This window comes from Buteo buteo, chromosome 27 (genome assembly GCF_964188355.1).
Source record: "Buteo buteo chromosome 27, bButBut1.hap1.1, whole genome shotgun sequence".
Classification (NCBI taxonomy): Eukaryota; Metazoa; Chordata; class Aves; order Accipitriformes; family Accipitridae; genus Buteo; species Buteo buteo.
This window is the reverse complement of record NC_134197.1, coordinates 9,636,738-9,658,826: the sequence shown is the minus strand read 5'-3', so window position 1 is coordinate 9,658,826 and position 22,089 is coordinate 9,636,738. Positions and strand designations below refer to the sequence as shown.

The 22,089-nt window shown below is 40.0% G+C and overlaps 1 protein-coding gene across 4 annotated transcripts in view; it reads left to right on the top strand.

Annotated features, from left to right (window-relative positions):
• The window catches only part of TMC5 (transmembrane channel like 5), a 33,966-nt gene that overhangs the window by 5,260 nt on the left and 6,617 nt on the right, over positions 1-22,089 (top strand). For 3 of the 4 annotated variants that reach the window (XM_075058647.1, XM_075058649.1, XM_075058646.1), the window contains exons 2-16: positions 8,724-8,869; positions 9,437-9,636; positions 10,041-10,145; positions 11,750-11,842; positions 12,636-12,735; positions 13,327-13,417; positions 13,735-13,983; positions 15,250-15,401; positions 15,962-16,106; positions 16,688-16,843; positions 17,449-17,615; positions 18,276-18,354; positions 18,722-18,819; positions 20,544-20,639; positions 21,229-21,304. In XM_075058647.1, coding sequence (XP_074914748.1) covers positions 8,799-8,869; positions 9,437-9,636; positions 10,041-10,145; positions 11,750-11,842; positions 12,636-12,735; positions 13,327-13,417; positions 13,735-13,983; positions 15,250-15,401; positions 15,962-16,106; positions 16,688-16,843; positions 17,449-17,615; positions 18,276-18,354; positions 18,722-18,819; positions 20,544-20,639; positions 21,229-21,304 — 1,878 coding nt within the window. In that variant the 5' untranslated portion in view covers positions 8,724-8,798. Of the gene's footprint in view, positions 1-7,513; positions 7,594-8,723; positions 8,870-9,436; positions 9,637-10,040; positions 10,146-11,749; positions 11,843-12,635; positions 12,736-13,326; positions 13,418-13,734; positions 13,984-15,249; positions 15,402-15,961; positions 16,107-16,687; positions 16,844-17,448; positions 17,616-18,275; positions 18,355-18,721; positions 18,820-20,543; positions 20,640-21,228; positions 21,305-22,089 lie in introns of all 4 variants that reach the window. The other variant, XM_075058648.1, reaches the window with a different exon arrangement.

Below are 22,089 nucleotides of genomic sequence, written 5' to 3'. Positions count from 1 at the left end.
AGCTTGCAGTGTGACGTTTGCTTTTGCTTTGGTGTAGCTTGCGTGTTGAGTCTGCTAGCTAGTGAATGAGTGTGGCGCGGCATTTTCCAAGTAGGAGGCTGTGAGTTTTGTGTGTTAGAATAGGTGACGGGAAGCCAGAAGTACTTTTGTATTAAATAGGTGGGAAAAATCCCAGGTTTAAGTATTCATGCTCTTTGTGGTCAATCATTTTGTCATTCCCTCAAAACAAGCAGGCTTACTATTTAAATACTACTCTCTTTTTCTCCGTTCGCAGCATTGCTTTTTTTTCCTTTATGCCCTAACCTACAAAGGTTGAAACGTTTCTATGCAAAGATTAAATATACATCCAAAAGCCAAATCTTTACATCCAAGATTTTATTGCTAAGTCTCTGTCCCTTAGTAACGCTCCATTAGTTAAGCAAACGTGCAAGCAGTCCATGGTACTGCATGGGAGCTGTGCTATCTTCTGCTTCCACTGACCTAGCATCACTACAGTCATCTCTGCGAGTCCTGGGACTGACAGCACCCTGATCCTGCTCTGTGTAGCAGAAGCAGCTGGTCAGTAGTTGTAGAGCCATGTTCAAGGTGTGATAGTGTGATGTGTCAGTCCCTGCCCATGCGACACAGCCCTGGCACAGAATAAGGATACCAGCAGGCTGCCTGTGCTAAGCAGTGTAGTTGAAATGGCGCCTGTTCCGGGCTGGTATGTCCATACTCCACCCAAAGCAATTTATTTCAGTTTCTTCCCCCCCCGCCCCGCAGAGTAAGCTTGTCGGGAGGACTTTTATTCTTGCCATGAAAGCAGTAGAGTGGTGAGGTGGTGTGGTATGGCTGTAGGAGCTGACATAACAGGAGCTAGCACTCTATGGCAGTGTCCCCGTTCACATTTTTGTGAAATAACCTCTAATTGTGACTTGTATAGTCTATAGCTTCTTTATGTTCATTGTAGAATAGAACCCTAACGTACTAACATGTTACACTGCATTTTAATGTAGGTGCATTTTGTCTGAAAAAAAGGTATTTAGTTTATGTGAAATTATTTGTCCAACAATTTGAAAACTGCATATAAGGATTTTGAAGAGTTAGGAGAAACCTGTGATGAAACTGGTTCTCTTTTCTTCTGACTGGTTCTTCCCAGCCATTTTCTAGCTTCTTAGATGATTTGCCAGAATATTGTGAATAGGTTTTGTTTTCCCTCAGGGTCATCTTAAATGCTGCTTGTGCAAATAGTGATGACATGACAATATCCTAACAGGAAGTTAAGCTAGAAATTACAAACAGAACAATGCCCTTTTTTTAGTTCAACAACATCATGTTTCTTTAAAATCTTGTTTATTATCTAAATGACTATATATGTAGTTTTCATAAGCTTTTCCAACTGAACTTGTGAATGAGACTCCTGTAACTGATACTACTCATTAAAGTATAATTTGAAGGTTGCATTTAAACTGGATAGGTATCCATTGCAAGTACAGAATAAACAAAGCTTTCTTTTAAGGCAAAACGTTTGAACTGTTCTAGTAAACAGTATCTCATGCCTTTAATAGATTTGGTGTGGTAGGCTGCCTTTCCACTGAAAGCAGAAAACTAATTCCAAACAGGTACTCAAAAACTGCTTCCTTTTTTTCTGTAACCAGTCATTTCGTTCAAATACAAGGAGCTGGTAATGTTGGTTAATAGACAGACTTAAAAAACTTGTTTTGCAAAGCAAGATTTAGTCCTGCTACATACAAAGAATGTGATAGTCTGCAGTTTGGAAATTTAGTCACAAGACTGACTTGCACTGGTATGATTTTTTTTCCCCATAATGGTCAGACTATGAGCGAGGTAATGTCTCTTAAGTGTTAAAGAAATACTGCAGAGTTTTGTTCACAGTTTCTTATTCTTGTTAATGTTTCCTCTCTCTGCCAGGTGTACTGTTCTTACTCTTCAGTTCCCTATTTTTAATTTTAGTAGTTATATACCCGGGATTGTTCCTCTTTACCAGTGCTCGTAATTTTCTCAGTGGATTAAGTTTGCAACTTGTGGTCAGAGTTAAGAAAATAAAAGCAACAAAGCAGCAAACGAAAAGACTTGCTCTCAAAGGGGTCTCTGGGGAAAGGATTAGATAATGCAAAATCACTGTGATATGTACTTCAGTCCATAAGAATTGTGGTCCTTTGGGGCCTTTTGGGTGGAGAAGCGGGGGTTTGTGTGGTAGATTAGGGAGGATACTATGAATTTCATAGAATTAATGAAGTATCTGAACTTTCATCCACTGCCATTAAGCAAAAACTCTGAAGTGTGCACCACATCTTTATGACACTTTACTGGACACTAAAATTTAACTGTATGTTGTAACGATTTTTTTAATGTTTCAGGAGCGTGTTTATAATGAAGGTGTCTAAACTCAGGTGAAGAAGTAGAATCCTGCTTGAGACACTGCAAACACAAAGTGGTTGGCAGTCCTTCTCCAAAAGCTGTATTTAAGCAGCCACAGGTGATAGAAGGGATTTAACTTTAAAACAAAGTGAACAGGATGAAAATATTGTAGTCTTACTGGGGGGGGCAGGGGGGCATATTACAAGAGGAATGTTAAATGGAAAGGACAAGGCAAACGAATAGATGCAAAAAATGGATAAAGAGCAGGTAAGGAGCAGAGTTTGTGATGCTGAGGCAGTAGCTGCAGGCAATGGGAGCAGCCAGCCGAGGGCAGAGATAGTCTGACAGTAGGATGTTCCCCCATGTCAGACAGACACTATTCTGCCTGCTGCTGCCAGCCTGCCTGCCTGCAGCTCTGCACCCCACTCTCACCAAGAAGGGCTGGGGGGACAGGGAAGATGGGATCTGAATTCTGGTAGGTAGCATTGCACTATGGGACTAGGAATTACCTTCCTTTGTGAGCTCGAGACCCAAGAAGCTATTGGGAGAGGCAGCAGCATTGCGACCGTAATGGGGATGCTGTCACTCTCTCCTTTCCCTTCCCAATTTGGTTGTCTGTCCTTTGCCTATGCAGTAGTAAGCAGATGAGTCTTTAGTGCTAGCACATGTCATCTTTCACTGGGAAGATCTTTTGTAGCAGAGGGACAATTTACATTGCTGAAATTGATTGAAGGTCTAAAATAACAAAGTTGAGGTTGGCTCCTGTAATTGACTCTGCTGACATCAGTAAAAACACAGTGGAAGGCCGGTAAGAGGTGGCATTTGTCAGTGCAGACTGGGTACTTTGGCAATATGCATAAAAGGTAAGTGACTTTCACTTCCGTGTATGATTCACGCTTATTTGATTGCTAATATGTCAATTAAAGATCAAGTTTTCTTGAGTGTAGTGTTTGATTAGCATCAGTTCACAGGCTCTTTAGATTTTCTGAGAGGATTTCCTGGTTTGTTGCAGCAGTGTTGAAACTGTTGGAATTGAGACAGTGGAAGAGTAGTGGTCAGTACTGGAACCTGGTTGCTGATGCAACATGTTATCTAGTTTTAACTCTGGTCTGTCTGTCAAAGTCATTTTTGGCTTCCAGAAATCAATCTGATTTTTTCAGTATCAAGATGTGTGGAACACGTTAAACAGGACAGGGATTCATGAATAAAAATAACTTAGGTAACAGTGAAGCCCTGTCTGGTCGTACCCTACAAAACTAAAAGATTTTTATGGAAATAGAGCACATTCAGCCTTCTGAACCAGTTCTTCCATGAGTTCTGTTCCCTTCATTCAACACTAATAAGTCAACTAGGATGTAATGGAACTTACTGTTTCCATTGCTCTTCAAGATTTGTGTAAGTAGAATTTACTTTATGTAATCCTTTTTACTGAGGAATTACGGTAAAGGACTTGAAGGTCTCAGTGGCTTTCCTGAAACTTGATACCAGGACAAAGTGCTATTTTAGCAAGACATTCATGTTTGTTTGATTTATATTCTAAATGAGGATTAGTGGCTATAGCAGAGAATTACCTGTACAGGAATGGATGAAACTAACCTGGAATATTTTGTCAAGGCTGTTGGTCTGTGACGTGAAGGCAGTTATTTTTCTGGGAAATGATCCAGAAGCTTGAGTCTACACTGTTTGGAGTTTCCTGTTCTATATCGCTACAGTGCATGTTGAATGATTTAAGCGGAAAGCACCCACTCTCCACCTATCCTGTAACTTACTTACCTATCGATGATTTTTAAACCTGCTGATCTTAAGGCCTTCTGTCCTCCAGAGGAGGAACACAAGATGTGTCTAGTTGCTTGCCGAAATCCAAAATGTCAGCCAACAAATGGACACCACTCTGCAAAGGGAAGATTTGTCAAGCTCCTGCTTTCTATCTTTCTTTCACAAATTACCTCTGTTCTCCAGCTGTATTTTTTTTTTCTTCTGGAAAATAACTTTTTAGAGGGAAAGCTAAGTCTGAATGTCATAGCTTTTCTTGGAGCTATGGTTTACTGCATCCCATCATAGGTCAAAAAGAAGAAAGAGGTGGTTTAGCTTAAGCATTACCTGCTTCGAGTTCTTTCCAATGAACTATGACTGGTCAGAAATTTACAAACTGCCAATCCATCAAACCCCAAACCAAACCTATAATGTAGGCATCTGATTTGATAAGAAGAGTTTCTCATGATCTTTGGGCTTGGGATGGAGCAAGTGGATGGATTGGCATGCCACCGGTACACCCTGAGCATGTATGGTCATAGACACCTCCATCCCACCCTACAGCATTTAGGTACCAGGTAGCATAGTAATCTTTGAGTGACTACAGCCTCAGTCAAGAAACATATGGGTTATCCATGTTAATGTTCTTGCTCACTCCAAATGCCTCAATGTTTGGGATCTTATGCTTTCAGGCCGCAGAGGAAAATCTCTAGTTTTTTCAGGAATGAAATGCAAAGATTTGAGTTTGCCTCAGTGTACATGGGGAATTTATTTAAAATCGTTAAAACTTTGGGAGTGGAGAAAAAACAGTGGCTTCAGATCCTGGGTTCAGTGTTAGACTGTAAATGTCCCTGTGGATTTTCATGGAAATCCTGGCATAAAGCACATCTTAAGACTCAAAGGAAATAAAGTGAATAATGATGCAACCAGTAGACAGTCTGTCCTGGGCATATTTGAGTGTCTTAGCAAGCATTTATGGATATGCCTGGAGGTCTTTAAAATGAGTAAGAGGAAGAAGTGATGGATGTATTTTTTTAGCCAGGCTGATCTGTTTCTTTTGGCTTGGTTGTGCTTCAGCAAGTTGGTTGATAGAGCTGGTTGATGCTTCCTACTAGCTTTTTTCTGGGTAATGCTGGTTCTACACAACCCATACATTGCCATTCAAAATAGCCATTCTCTCTACAGTTTGAATGAAGACCAGGCAAGTTGACGAGCTCTTTAGATCAGTGCTCAGCTTTCCAGCTGCCTTGCTGGCAGGCTTCCCAGCTTTCTGGATGGCTGAGTCCAAGTGAGATGGGTTCCTGGGAAACCAGTTAAAAAAATAGAAAAATGTCATTTTGCACACTCTTCAAAGAGAATCGTCTAAGAATTTTCTTCCCCTGAGAAACTAATCTTTTCCTTTTTAGCTTTTCATTACAGTTTGAAATGTAAAACACTTTTATAGGGGGAAATTTAGTTTTCCAAACAACTCTGCAGAAGACCATGATTATCTTTTTCAAGAATTGTTTCCATGCTTTTTAATGGAGTATAAGGGCAGAATGTACTAATTCCTGAAGCGTTTGTATAAAACTTCATATATATTCTAAGCTAGTTCTCAAAAGATCATCAAGAGCTAAGTGGATCCTGTCAAAGACAGCATACCTCTCAGGAGGTTTAAACTTCCCATGACTTTTATGTAAGAGCCTTCGATTCCTCGGGTGTTTATTGGATTTCTTTGAAGATAAGGAGAGGAGGCTCTGCTAATTACTTTTCTGAATACATGAGAATTTCACTTTGTCTCTGTAGGTATGAAATTGTTGCCTGAAAAAAACACAAGTTTCACCTAGGGGGGACTATGTTTATAGTTTCTTGTGGCAATAATCACATTCCACTATTTACAGAAAGGATGGGTGATGCACCGTATATTCAAATTGCCTGGTATGCTTTTTTATGGTATGGTTGCTGAAGATGTGGGCCTCGTAAGCTTAACCTCAGTACGGGGGAATATTATGGAATGGTTCATCTTGAGTGCGGTCACATGGCATGTGCAGGACAACCAGGGGATCAGGCCCAGCCAGCATGGGTTCACGAAAGGCAGGTCCTGCTTGACCAACCTGATCTCCTCCTGTGACCAGCTGACCTGCCTAGTGGATGAGGGAAAGGCTGTGGATGTTGTCTACTTGGACTTCAGCAGGGCCTTTGACCCTGTCTCTCATGGCATACTCCTTGAGAAGCTGGTGTCTCATGGCTTGGACAAGTGTACTCTTTGCTGGGTGAAAAACTGGCTGGATGGACGAGCCCAGAGGGTTGTGGTGAATGGAGTTAAATCCAGTTGGCGGCAGGTCACAAGTGGTGTTCCCCAGAGCTCTGTATTGGGGACAGTTCTCTTTAATATCTTTATCAGTGATTTGGATGAGGGGATCGAGTGCACCCTCAGCAAGTTTGCAGACAACCCCAAGTTGGGAGGGAGGGTTGATCTGCTCGAGGGCAGGAAGGCTCTACAGAGGGATCTGGACAGGCTGGATCGATGGGCTGAGGCCAATTGTATGAGGTTCAACAAGGCCAAGTGCCGGGTCCTGCACTTGGGTCACAACAACCCCACACAGCGCTACAGGCCTGGGGAAGAGTGGTGGAAGGCTGCCCGGCAGAGAAAGACCTGGGGGTGCTGGTCGACAGCCACCTGAATATGAGCCAGCAGTGTGCCCAGGTGGCCAAGAAGGCCAACGGCATCCTGGCCTGTATCAGAAATAGTGTGGCCAGCAGGAGCAGGGAGGTGGTCGTTCCCCTGTACTGGGCACTGGTGAGGCCGCACCTCAAGTCCTGGGTTCAGTTTTGGGCCCCTCACCACAGGAAAGACATTGAGGGGCTGGAGCGTGTCCAGAGAAGGGCAACCGAGTTGGTGAGGGGCCTGGAGCACAAGTCTTATGAGGAGCGGCTGAGGGAACTGGGGTTGTCTAGTCTGGAGAAGAGGAGGCTGAGGGGCGACCTTACCGCTCTCTACACCTACCTGAAAGGAGGTTGTAGTGAGGTGGGTGCTGGTCTCTTCTGTCTGGTGGCTGGAGATAGGACGAGAGGAAATGGCCTCAAGTTGCAGCAGGGGAGGTTTAGGTTGGATATTAGGAAAAATTTCTTTACTGAAAGGGTTGTCAGACATTGGAACAGGCTGCCCGGGGAAGTGGTTGAGTCACCATCCCTGGAGGTATTCAAAAAGCACATAGACAAGGTACTCCAGAACATGGTTTAGTGGGCATGGATGATGGTTGGACTCGATGATCTTGAAGGTCTTTTCCAACCTAAATGATTCTATGATTCTATAACATGCTTCATCATGCTATAATGAAAGCGTAGGCAATGTTCTGATTAAAATGTAGGACTTTGAATTCAGTCAACCACCTGTGTTTATATGCAAATCTCTTTGCAGGCCAATGTGCAAAACCTGGGCAGTGTTTTACAACTGTATGTCATACTGCAAGATTTTAGACTGTCTTCCAAGATCTTTAGGTGTGTAAATGACACAATAGTAATTTAAGACCTTCTTTTGGCAAAACGAGAAGATTTTGACAAGCCTTCAGAAACTAGACACTGTTCAATTATCCATTTTGAAGATGCTTTTCTTCATGTGATACTATCTTTACTGCAGTAGAAATTGCAAAGAAAAACCACTGCAGACAGAAAAGTTGGTTGAGACTGTACCGTTAAATGAGATTCAGCTCTGCTTTTCTGGGAGTGGAGCTGAGTTGAAAGCAAGGTCTGATGGCTTTTGCCAGATGTGTCCTTTATTGTTTATTTTTTTCCTTCCCTGTTGATGAATAGCTTGGCAGCAGATCAAACTTGGCATGGTGCCTTTAAGAACAAATGCTAAAAATTGCTTCCTTTTTTAATTTTGAGTTTGACCTTTGATTAAGTGCAAGAACTACCTGTTTAATTTTGATTCTGTTTTTCTAATATAAGGTTCTCTTTTCACTGACTTACCTGGACTTCAGTTCATTAAACTCTGACCACATTTGGTTTGCTTAAGACTAAAATGGAGCACTCTGTGAGAAATAAAGCTAAGCCCAAACCTATTTACAGGATCGAGACATTATATCATTAGAAGAGCCCTCATTAAGAGGGGGTCTCTAAATAATGTCAGCTCTGTACATAGCAGTGGTCCAGTGGGTCCCTTGTTCAGAACTAAGGCTTAGAGATGCCACAGCTAGTAAGGAAGTAGGCAGACCTCACCTCCTCTTTGGTTTTGGAAAAGTAGTACTTGGAGAAAATTTGTGTATTTGTTTTTTCCTGTATGAGGAGGAAAGACAGAACTTATTTTCTTTTTCTTAATGTTTTGACATGCTTCTAAAACCTGGCTTCATTGTCAGTGTTGGGGAGGACTTCATGTGGCACTCCAGTTCCTTAGTTTTGTAGAGAACTTGCTATACAGAAATATTAGTTCCTGTTTTACCTGTGACTTGTGGTGGACCCTGATTTCCCAATGGTAATTAGCACAAAGTTAGAACCATTTCCAATTTATATAGTTTCATGTTATTTGTTAGCAGGGTGGCAAAATCTTGTAACTAAGATGTTAAAGTGACATTCCATTCTTTTCTTTTTGTATGTACCTGCATCTGTTTTGTAATTATGTCTGTAATCAGTCTTCCATGAACATAGTAATGAAGCAGTAGAGACAAAAATAAGGACGATTTCATCCCTCAAACCAAGGACTTGTCATGTCTTATTACAATGAAGCCTTTGAAAATCCAGACTACCACTTCTCAGAGACGCTGGAAATTGATAGAAGGTGAGTTTATTTAATTTTGCTGTTGTGACTGTGCCATAAGAAATTAAATTCTCTAATTATATGCAGGAGAAAGTTTTTCTCCAGAGTTTTGATTTGTGGAATTATTTTAATCCCTCCTTTATGCTTGCATTCTCAGACACAAATTTTGAAAGCTGTTAACAGGAAGGTGGCATTCAAGAGAAATGGCATATTTACTTTTTACATGTTAGATGAATTTATCAGTTAAATGTATTTTAGGATTTATGACATAATGTCATAGATAGTTTTTTAGTTCCAGTAATTTTCACAATGTGCTATAACCATGGACATCCTCGTTTTCCAAGCAGTTATTCCTGTTTGGGTAGAGTCCAACCAAACTTCAGGTGAGAGAAAAGTTTTAGTCTTTCTAATTCAGTTGATGATCAAATCAGAATTATGATGTTGGAGTTCTGAATACAAAATACCTTGCAGTATCAGAGTTTGTTTTATAATGTACTCAAATATGATGATAATAGGTAGCCATTTATTAAGGATATCTATGGAGAGTTTTTGTGGCACTCAGGGTTTTCCTTTTTGTTGCTCACACAGGAGGAGTCCTCAAAAGAATTTGTTCTCTCGCCAAACCCCTTATGATGCTTCACTGCATGGTTTCCGTGGAGAACATGGTGGAAGAGGACAGAACTACCCTCTGGCCATACCAATGGCCTCCATGAGACATAGCTCTGAATACAGTGAAGGTTTACCGGGAGTTAATGTCCTAAGCAGAAGTCTGTATGGAAATTCCATGGGTATGTAATTTCTCATATGAACAGCTTACAGAAACACTGGAACAAATAATGGCTTACTCTGTCCTGAGGGAGTCCTGCAGCTCTGGAAAGCTCAACTCTCTATATATTTGTATGTGGTGGCAGTGGGTTTTTTTTGCTTTTTTTCCTAGTAGTTCAGATGTTATATTAACAGATCCATGGACTGTCTGTTGTATTAACAGATCAGTAAATACTGACTTGTATGGACTGCATAAGTCAGTGATTACTAGGATGTATGTTGAAGTGAGATATAGGAGTTTTGTTAATGGGAAATATTGCTGTGTTTGCAGTAGAGCTGTATTTGGTCAATAGGGCTTATATTCTGTGTTAGTAAATAATCCATAGCAGTATACAACTTTCTGTATAATTCTGATTCCCTTCAACAGATACTCTTTTCTTTGAGCCTGAGGCAGAACTGGCATATAGCCCACCTTCTACCTTCCATCTGCTGGATCGCCCCTATACCCGCAGAATTTCCAATGTATCAGAAGGTAAGACATAAGGATTGTGGTACATCAGAATATTACATGTCAGTCTTGGCCCCCATAAAATAATAAATATTTAAAAGCCTTCTGGTTCAGGTATGAAGATCTTACCATAATAAAAGAATCATAAAGCATAAACTCTCTTTTACTATCCTACATTGTTGTAGCTGAATTTTTCAATACCTTTCTGAAGGTGACAATCTTTGTTTCTTGAGCAATGAAAGATATAATGCCTACCCATTTTAACGCAAACTCCCTATATGTGGGTCAACATAAAATAAACTTACAAAGTTATCTGAAGAGGCTCATTGTAGGAGGAAATAAGGGGAGGATAGGTTGCATTTTTGAGACTGTCTTTATTGAATTTTTCACTCTGTTGGCTCCATGTAAATTCTAGACTATAATAGAAATTAGAGATTTATATTCATTAAAATACAGGGCATCTGGAATAGTATAATCTGGGTTCCGTTTTAGGCTAGCATAGTAGTTTATTGTTCATGTTCTGGGTCAGAACTGTTCTTCCCATATAATGTAATTTTTCTGTTACAATCAGTTCAGTTCTTCTCTGCTGCTTCTGGAATGTAATTAAGAGTTCTTTTCTGGAATTGTTACCTAGATGCATTGAAAAAACCATCTCTCTGTGCCCCCAAAGTGAGCGATTCTTGTTTTTTTTTTCTCTTTTTCATCTTTAAGAACATGGTCTTTATGTTAAGATCTGATTTGGCAAAATCCTGTATTCGTATTAAAAAGCAATGGTTTTATTGGTACCTGGAAAAGCTTCACTCCATGAGTGACCATAGAAATAGGACATTTCCAAACATTAACTATCATGCATGGCTTTTAATACCTGATGGGAAGTTATTAAAGTTTCCAACACAATCAACTACAGGATAAATGTCTGGGTGCTGAATGTTCAAGAAGTACCTGCACAAGACGTTTTTCTGATTCTTTTTAATTGCTACAAAGGAAGTTGGCTCAAAGTAGAAATTACATTAACATCAGGGAATCATTAGATCTAAACAGTAAATATGGTGAAGGAGCCTGCACCATGTGCATTAACTAACAGGCACATCAGTCAGTTGGGGCCTTCCACACCAGAGGGTCAAGCTCAAAAGAGGGATGTAACATTGCACAGATTGGCCATTAGCTTACTGGGAAGGTGGGGCAAGGAAAGCTGTGGCTAAACCCGTCTGCTTCATAGCTGGAAGGTGGGTGCATTTAAGGAATATAGTCACTGGTGTTTGAATAATTGGATGAAAGAAGGTTGAGAGAACAGTTGCATTTTGGCCCCAGGGAAATGGAAATCTGGTACATAAAACTTATTCAGTGTGATTGAGTGTGATTCTAAAACAATCCTTCTGAAGTCGGTGGAAGGATTTTTAAACAAAGGACCTGTCTTCTAGGAAGAAGGTCTTGAATAATCAATGCATGCATTTATGAGTGAGATACATGACACAGTTTTCCATGATGGCTGAAGGCTGGGCGCAGTACCTCTTTTCCAGCATGTATCTGAAAAAGCGTATACAGTCGTCAAGCATGACCAGGAACAAAGTGAGTGGGGGAGTATATGTTTGCATGTAGGTACTTACTAAACAGTGCATGTTATTTAGATAGCTTTATTCAGAGACGCAACAGAAGACCACCTGATGACATCTTCATGACTTCTTCCAGCCTGTTTGAAACAGATCCAGTGTGCAAAGAAGGTAGGAGTTTAGATAAGGGGTTCAATATTAAATAGCATCCCGCACAAGGATGGTGTGGTTGATATGGTTCTTGGTTTATTACCAGAATTGCATGTACAGTCTTTCTGTGGTTATGGCAACAGCTTGGTTTTGTGTTAACACTAGTGATTAATCTTTTATACTCTACTAGCACACTAAAATCCCGTGATAAATGAAGCACAGTGGAGTGTGAATATGTGTTAAATTTTAGAAAGAAAAGCTAAACTCTATTAGAATTTGTTTGAGCAGCTAATGGATTGTTTTCAGCCACTGTGTCTGGAAGCATCAAATTCTAACCACGCGAAAACAGCCTGATTGTCAAGTAATACCGTTCTGTGTATTTCATAGATAGTGCTAAGTTTGGGCATTAGCATCAACTAAAATTATAGAATAAATAAAACGAAAGTTTAGCTTTCAAGTCAATATGTAGCATCATAGAAATGTAACTATCAAACAGTGATCAAGCAATAGACCAGAATCTTGGAGTTTGTCAGTATTTTGTTTTCCTGTATATTGCAGCTCTTTGTATTAACGTTAAACAAGCATCAGACAAGTGATATTTAATTTTTAACATTCAGCATTGTGCTACTTACTTAGATCTGTATTAGAGTACCGATGGAGCTGATGATATTCTGAGGAGTATTATTAAGTCTCAGAACTTGCCACACCTTGGTAGCAGTGAAAATGGGGAACGTTGTTATATCCGTTTTAGATTTTGTGTAAGAATTACTGTATCATTATCCCAAAATTTGAATTTTTCATGGGTTTTATGCAGAGGAAGAGTTAGTTGGAAATCTTGCAAGTATGTCTGCCAGTGAAAGGATTAAAGCAATCCAGAAGATGCCAGAGACCATGAAAAAAAAGAGAGAGATCAGGTAAAAATAAAAGTTTATCTGTTTAGTCTTACAAACACTATACTTTCAATATCTAGCTATCAAATATGGGTGTTTGCCATCTGCTCAGCTTTAGTTTGTCACTTTGAAAGTACTTTTTAGTGCACTTTTAAAAAGTTAACGTCTTGCAAGGGAAAATAATTTAAAGATGGTTCATTGTCCTTTCTCTGGGTGAGAAGAATCTCTCATGGTAATATAAAACAGAATATCAAGGCCTTGAGATTTGATTGTGAATGATGACTTGTGATTTCTTTTCAAAGGAAACTTGGATGTTGGCCATTGAAAATAGAGAAGAGACCACATAGTCTCAACCATCCTTTTGTCTCTTCACAGAATATATTTAAATTTTGTTCCCAGAGTGAATTAGTGGAGGGGTTAGAACATGCTGTCATAGCATGTACAGGAGCCATGGTATCAGCTAATAGAAAAAAACCCAGCAGAACATCTCCATGTTTTATTAACTCTGTTCATGTGCACATGTGTGAAACTCTGTTTGTAGCAGCTTCTTCAGCTTCTTATTTTAGTTACAACCCATACTATAATGCTTATCACCCCTGCCCTGTTCTTCCACAGGAATAAAGTTCTTAAACAAATAACAAAAAAATCAAAGCACCACAGTACTCAACTTTCCTGCTGTACAGAGTGTCTGCAGGGAACAGTAGTGGTAAGTGTCAGAAACTTCTGTCAGTCACAATACAGTAAAGCACTTTAGCTGCAATGTTATCACTGTCTCCAGAGGTATCTGGTATCTTGCTTTGTTACTTACCAAAGAGCCAATTAATTGCTGCAGTATTCATTAATAATGCTTGCATTATGGTAGCACTTAGGAACACCAGTTAAACATCTTCTGGTGCATGTAGTGGGGGAAATCTGTTCTTATCATCAAAACGGAACTGTAAAAAATGTGAGGCTTTATTATGTGAATTTGAGTCCTGTTTAAGACTGCTTGCTGAGATTCTTCTCTCCTCTTTTGCACTTCAGTCATTTCGGCGATTTGGAAATAGCTTGTCAGAATATTTTCACCTACTGCAGTTATGGCACAAGACTCTGAAGATCATTGGTGCCAAGTTTGGAACAAGTGTTCTTTCTTATTTTCTTTTCTTGAAGTGGCTGCTAATTTTCAACATCTTCTCATTCCTCATAAACTTCAGTTTCATCACAATCCCTCAGTTTGTTGCTGCAGAACCAAATAACCTTTCATTCATGGGTCTGGAGCTGTTGACTGGAGCTGTAAGTATGTAATAACAGATTTGTATTAGTGCTGTGTGCAACAGATCTACTTTAAAAACTCATGATGTGAAAAAGTTAGTATTACTTATTAAGAGGTGGAGTTAGAATTTTACGTAACTAGAAACAATATTTAGTAGATATTTGAAAAAGAAGCTACAACAAACATTGACTCAGGGTGAGATGAATGGAACTCATTCTGATGCATTTGTCTCACTGCAAATGATTGCTGTGTTTGGCACTATTTCAAGACTTTCACCACTGTTTCAGAAAGCAATGGAAGAGACACAAAGGAAGCCAGGCCTTCCAGAGATAGCTACAATAGTCTTCAGCAGAACATTTTTCCCATGCTAATTTTCCTCTGAAAATACAGTGCAGATTTCCATACGTGATCCTGTGAATTTTGCTTATCTCCAAAGCTTTATTCTACCAAGGAACATGCAGATCCTTTGTGGCAACCTGCTGAACTCAGTGGGGTCTGGAAACAGGAGGATCTTTTCATTGTGTGGAGATCTTTACATTCAGGGAATAAAGTCCCAGGCTGTTTTTAAAGGAATATTTTTGCGCTGCTTTAACTCTACTAGTATTCATCAACTAAGTGATCTGAGAAGATGACTTACTCTTTTTTTTCCTTCTTTGCTGTAAAAAATCTGCCAATTTTATTGTTGTTAAAGGATTTCTCTAGTTAATAAACAAGACTCTGCTCTTACTAATGCTTAGTTGAGAACAGATCTTTTTAAGGAGGAAGGGTGTCAGCCTTTTCCTTCTAAAATTGCTTGTAAAGTGCTGTGTTTTGTAGTAATGCTGTTTAACTTTGCAAACTACAGTCAGTATTGCAGGAGTTCAGCTATAGTGTAGTAACTCTAGTGTTGAATGTCATGTGCTTCCTTCCTGCTTCCTTCATAGTTGATACAATTTGTCAGTACAGAACCTTGCTCCTAAGGAAGAAGCAATTAAGCTTTTCCCTCTTTAGGAATTTTCAGAAAAGACCAAATCCTGCAAAGGTGTTGAATGCTCATGACCATGCCACATGAACCTTAAGAAAAATACAAGTCATTTATATATCTCTAGAAGCTCTCAAAACTATGGAAGATTTTAGCTGATAGAAGGAAAACAAAAGGCCTGATATTTAGAAATTTAATCACACCTGTGATTTCACAGTAGGGGATGGGACAGCTCCCACTTCCACTAATTGGGTTTCAGATGTTGATACTTCCCACCATATGCAGGTGATAGCAAACATTCTGAATGATGTCCATATCTTTTCAGGGTTATTTTCAACAAACAGTACTCTACTATGGCTTTTACACCAATGCTACAATCAGTAAAATAGAGAATGGTTCATCTTACAACATGCAGCTGGCCTATATTTTCAGTGTTGGAATATATTTTGTCATCTGTTTTCTCACCTTGTTGTTCAGGTAAACTAACTATATATTCTTATTTCACTTATATTAAGGAAAAAAACCAAAAACAAACCAAACAACCAAAACAACAACAAAAAAACTGACCCTGTCAATGGTTGGCAGTAGTAATTACCCAAGTATGTTTCTTTAAGTCTTTATTTCCAGGTCTAGAGTTTAAGTAGAAGTTTCTGCTCAAAAGACAGTCTCCAGAAATCAAACCTTTATTAAACAAATGAACAATAACTGCAAAATAGTAAAGGACATGCAGAGAATCCCAGTTCAAACCAATGAATATCATGATTTGCCTTTTGTAAGCTGTTGCTCTTAATATCTTCTGGTATTGATGTGGCCTTCCAGAGGTAAAGATTGTCAGAAACAACTAGGAGAAGGAAATGTGAGAGTTGTTTCTTACACTAAAGTTTATTTTCCATGTTGTCTTATGTGACATGCTCTGACATAGGTCCAGTAGCCTTGGGTTGGGATAGAAAAACTTGACAAAACTCCCTTCTTGTCCTGCTGTACAGACTTGATGTATTTCCCCATTGCACATCTCACAAATTTAATTTTCACTGCAGCATGGCAAAATCCTTCTCCAGGAACTTCACTAACCCTCATACACGCTCTGGAAATGCTAGTAAACTTCTCTGCACTTGGGACTTCAATATAACCAATGAAAAAGCTGTGAAGCTGACACAAAAGAATCTCGGCACACAAATAAAGGTACAAAACACAAGAAGTACAAAAAGGTAGAAAGGTACAAAACCAGCTTGCATGAGTCACTCTGCCAGAGACTGACTTATGCATCCAAATTTGTGTATGCACATACAAGTCTCTGGCAGAGTGACTCAAGCATGCTAGTCCTGTTCCTAATAGACTTAAATCTTCCTGACTGTTAAGTTTCATTTGGTTTGAACTCTTGGAGTTGGCTTAGCTACTTGTTTTTCTTTTCTCTTTAAGCTACATATAAATATTTGTATGCTTCTGTTCTACTGAATGAATCTCTGTGACTATTAAATATTTGCCAAACAGAATATTTCTGCTGTTTTTCCTTCCTGCGATTTAACCATTTAGTAAACAAAAGGCAGGCTTGTAATATTATCTGTGAAATACAGTGTGACCATCAAGAGAAAAGACTTTTAGGATAGGAACACAAAGTTGTCCAGTAAATGTTCCCAGGATATTACTCTGCCCATCTTCTAGAGAAATAATAGTTCATTCAGTCTCTCAACTAGTTACTTGAAAGAAGTGTTGCTTTATGCTGTTCACTAAGGAATTCTTCATTAGGAATTGTTTCCTTGCAGGAGGACTTAGCTGACGTAAACCGAGAAGTTCTAAATTTTTCTCTAACAGAGAGAGTTGTTCGTATTGTTATTCATCTTGTTTCTTGGGTTGCTTCCCTGGGAACAGCAGTAGCTGCTTGTGCTGGTGTTTACTTTCTCTCCATTAATAACCTCAAGGTAAGGACAGATTTTGCACTCTGGTTTTGGAGATGTTTTTTTCCACATGGGTATCTTACACTGAGTGCAAGCAGTGGTCTGTTCACTACTAGAACTGTAGGGAAGCACAGCTGTTGTTTCTGCCAATGCAAACACAAATTCTGCTGTACCTAAAAAGCTGATTTGCAAAGGTTTGCACCACTGGGGACTATGGCTAGAGTGTAGGACCTGAGGCATCTGAGCAAATCTCCACCCTCACCCCAGCAGCTGCTCGCCTGGACTTATGGCTAGCTTAGGTGCAGTGCAGCTGGTGACCTTGAAAGAAACAACAAGAAGAAGCCTCAGCAAGGCCTGCCTCTCCTTTGCCTATGAGCTGCTAAACTTAAGCTGGGGCTCCCACCCTTGTCCCATGTAATGCGGGGGAAGGGGAGAGGGTTGCTGTGCTGCTGGGCATGGGCCTATAAAACATGATAGTCTCTAACCTGAGAACATACAGGGAGGTGTGCCAGGTGTCTTCCCTGTTGACACAACTTGAGGCAGCATTTTGGTTAAGGCTGTAAGCTGGGGTGGTTTGGTTGGGGTTTTGTTTTGGTTTGGGTTTTGTTTGTTTATTTTTTCTCTCTAAGCTGTTTGTGAAAGAGCATAAAAATGACCTGGAGAGCCAAGCTGCCATGTTGGTGCTACCTGTTGCCACATCTCTCCTCAATGCATTCATCCCGTTCTTCTACTCATGGCTTGGACACCTGGAGAGATTTCAGACTCCCGGGCACCAGATATATGTCACTATTACCAGGTATTTGTTGCTATCACCTCTTAGTGCTTTTTGCCTGAAGTTGTCTGACTCTTTTTGACAGCAAGCTGTGTCTAGGTGGTGTGGTGGGCAGTAGGGAGCTATGGAGGAGAGTTCATCTGCTCCAAAGGCTTCTGTACACTTTTCCCTCCATGTTTTGTTTGTCTTCTGTGAGCCCTCTGGAGTGTTCCATTTCTGCCTGAAGATGGCATATGGTTTCCCTCCCAGTTAGGCAGACTGTAACACTGGGCTTGGTTTTGTTAGTAGTTTCACTAGATAGCCCCTGGGCTGTTGGCCCCCCAGGGAAAGGAAGGGAAGTTGAGAGAGGGGTGAGGAGGTCTTACTTAAATACAGATGCCTGGAATTAACACCATGTAACCCCTGGTGGCCCTCAGACCTTCCTTCCCTGTGGTGCCCACACATCCAACCATCAGCTTGTTGAGCAGAGGCTTGTGCCAAGGTTGTCATGCCCCTTCTGCCAGGACAATAGAATAATGCTGCACCTAAGCTCCAGGGAGAGCTCCTGTTAGTCCTGGCACTCTGCAATGCTATTGTTGTAAGAGGAGGTAATAAAGTGTAACCAACGGTCATCCCACCGACATTCCCTCCAGTAAGCTTATGGACCAGCTGTCAATGCAGTTACTGTTAAATTTTTTTTTTTAGAAATATCATCCTGAAAATATCAATTGTTGGAATACTGTGCTACTACTGGCTTAACATTGTGGCTGCATCAGAGTCACAGGTAAAGTTTCAAAAATACAAATCTTTGACTTACAATGCCAGCTTAGGAACCACTTTGATAAGAGGCTTGCTTTGGCAGAGAGAAGTACATGAAGTGTCTTGGAAAGCTGAATTTGCAACCCTAACATTTTTTTATTAGCATCTCGAGAGAAATGAACTGTAGGAAAAAATGAATCACCCAACTCAGGTCTCAGCTGGTTTGCAGCATTGCTCAATGAGAGGTCAACTATGATTAGTCAGGCTGCTAGCAAATCTTTCATCCGTAGCCCAAGTTTCAGATGCCCAGGCATTTGGGAACAATGTTAGAATCGCATGATTTTTTACTTTTAAATGTGCTTTTTTTTTTTTTTTTTCCCTTCTACTTAAAGTGCTGGGAAACTCTGGTTGGCCAAGATATCTATCGCCTTGTTGTAGTTGACTTCATGTTTTGTTTGCTTGGCTCTTTCTTTGGAGAGTTTTTACGAAGGTGAGTACTACTTTTCTAATTCTGTTTTTATTAATTAACCAAAGACATAGTCCTTTATTCCAGTGTGAGAAAAGAAGTCCAACAGAAGCATGGCTGTGGCACCACTGAAGCTTCCTTGGTTGTCTCTACCAGGCATAGTTTCTGGGTACATGCCTCGTGTATATTGCAGCTCCTTCTTAGGAGGAGGTCAGAGGGTGTACCGTTCTACTCTCCCAATGTGTCCTTTTTTCCTTTGGAGATGGAAATACAGGCAGGGAGGAAGCCACATTGTACTCCCATGGATCTCCTGAATGGGATGGCAAAGGACCAGGTGTCTCAAGCAGAAAACCTTGCTTTTCTGCATATGCACAGGAACACTGCTGGCTTTCCTTGGTATGTCCCCCTGTAATTTTTTTCCTCTTAGTTTCGTCACTTTACTGAATGCACACAAGTTTAAAATCTTATTTTAATCAGTCTTATTAAGGATGTAATATGATTCTCAAGTGTAGAGGTCTGCAGCATGGTAAGGAGAAACTATTTTCAACTGAATGTGAATACAGCTAAGTGTGTAAGCAAAAAGTCAGTTACTTCTGACATCTGCTGTGTGTACCTTCGTATTGCCAAACACTATTTATGACTTAAGGTAGTAGAGTATTTAAGTGCTTGGCAGCTCTACAGAACATTTAGGGTTCCTGGCCATACTTGTGTAGGAGATCCATTGTTTGCCCTTTGCACATGATGTGAGCAAGAGTGGTTTACAAGGTAGGATTTTGTTAACTTTATGTTAAATCAACACAAAAAAAACATTGAGAAGCCCTTGAAGACTTTTTCTCCACAGCTTTTGCCAGTGTACTTTAATCCTCCTTCTGTTCTCATTCTGTTCAGGTAGGAAACCACCTCCCAGCAAAAGGTCACAGTACCAAAACTGCAGTGTCAGCTGTGATGAATGTCCTCCACTAAGCTGTGCAAAAGCACCAGACTTAAAGCTGTGAAAGATTAAAAGTACAATTGCTCCTATTTATTTGTATGTATTCAGAGTAACCCCCTGAAAGCCCAGCCCTGAAACACTGTTGATGATGCAGCTGATAAGGTGGTACCAAGACCTGTATTGAAGGCAAAATGGGATAGTTACCAAAATCTTTATTGTTCTTGCTACAACAAGCAGAAACTGAATCTCCCCAGCTCAGGAAAAAGGAGGTGATAAAAAGGGATTGTTGGTCCTCACTAGGAATCCTCTGAGTACTTGCTTACCTGTCTATGTCTCAGCTACCTGCAACCTCAGTTAGTTTGAAGTACGATATACTTTAGGATATATTAAGAGTATCAGTCTACAAGATTCATTTTTTTGATTAAGGCTGAAAATTCTCAGGACTCAGGAACTGAAAAGCTGTTACAGTTTTGTACTGAGGCAACTTGCCTTTTCAACTGTTTTAAGCGTAAGCATACTTTTCTGATATAGTTACAAATCTTTTTTTTTTCTTTTTTGGGGGGGCAGTTGCATGAAAAATATCCTAGGTCTTATTTCAACCTTGCTATGGGTTATGGGAATCTGCTTTTGCCAAATTCTGTTTTATTTTTGATGTGCTCTCTAATCAACAAGCTGTGGCTGTTTTGCATGACGTGGTTAATGCAGCCCCACATCATTGATGCGTGTATTCAGGAGGTCATTTGTAGAGATTTCTACAAAGGGTTCTATCGTTTAGCAGATGCAATTGTGCTGTGGGTTTGTGGTTTTTTTTCCTCAGAATTATTGGAACTACAGTCTGTGTGAGCCTGGGGCTGCCAGAATTTGATATCGGACGAAATGTTTTAGATTTGATCTATGCACAGACTTTGACCTGGTAAGTGTTACATTTACAGCCAAAACTTCATTTGCACTTAGAAATACCATGGAACATTCTTATTCTGACATTTCTGGGTGCTTCCCATCACGGGGAAAAGAACAGGATAAATGCCTGAGATGACATATTAAGTACCTTTGTAAGGATTGTGACTTGCCAGTTCTCTTTGTAATTACGCAGGTAATAATAATAACTTTAGTCAGTAGTTTACCCTGTGGCCACCTGGTCTGGGAGAAACCTGTAAAAGAAACATCATAGAGTTTTGTTTTCTTCCCCACTGGGATGGTGTTCCTGTTGAAATAGTCTCAGTATTAAACCCTGGAAAAGATGCCTTATTTCTAAGAGTGAGTATGTTGCTCCAATTACAACAGAGTTTTGCAGACATGTATATAGGTATGTATGTTTAAAGTTGCATATTTTTAAAAGTTGACTTACTGTTACAGGATGATTGTTACTATAATTATATTTCCAAATAACCAAACACTAATTGTGTATGAAGTTGGTGTGATATTTTCTGCTTTCAGTGCACTGAGAGCTGTGTGGTAAATAGTGAAGATTTAACTTTTCTCTTATAAATCCTTTCTTGTAGGATTGGTATCCTCTTCTCACCTCTGCTGCCTGGTATCCAGATGATATCATTTTCTATAGTATTTTATGTGAAAAAGGTAACAAGCATTACATGTAGTCATCATAAACTTACACTGTTTGAAATCTGGGCAGAATTCATTGCGTTAAAGTGCTGATTTTGTCTGGAGGCTGTGGGGGTTTGCAATTAGGGGAGCAGGGTTTTTTTTTATTGGGTTTGGGGGGTGTGTTGCTTTGAAGGAACATGATTTAGATGCACGCCCTTGAATTACACACCTGTGAAATTTGAGAGGGGCGAAAAGTGTGGAAGGGTTATAGGAGGGGTTAAGAGCACAGTTAGAAAGGGGAGAGAATAAAGTAGTAAAATTAAAGGCTGGGCAATTAACGGTGTACAAGTGCAAATGTCAATATAGACATTCAGCCTGTGGCTGTGACTTTAGCTTCCCGCTTACTCCTCAGCACACCCTCCCCACCCCCCCAAGTTATCTAAGTGCAAGCGGGGTGATTCAGCTAAAGATCATGGTGGAAGTTTCTTCTTTTCAGAATTCCTTGTCTCAGTAGTATGACTAGATTGTTGGGTCATTGAACAGTTTGTAGTGTTGAATGTAGAACAACAAAGCTATAGCTAGAAAGATTGATTCAAACTTCCCTGAACAGTAGGCTGGCATATGCTACAAGAGCAAACTCTACTCAACAGAGTCCTGAAAAACCCATCAGAACCTTGTTTTGCCTCTTAGTATTTCAAGACTATATTCTTGAAGTTTTCTCAAACTATAGTATATCTATCAAATTCATATAAAAATAGTTCTTGGAAACTTTTGATAGATGCTATTCTAGCAACTGTGACCAGCAATTTCAGTGGCAT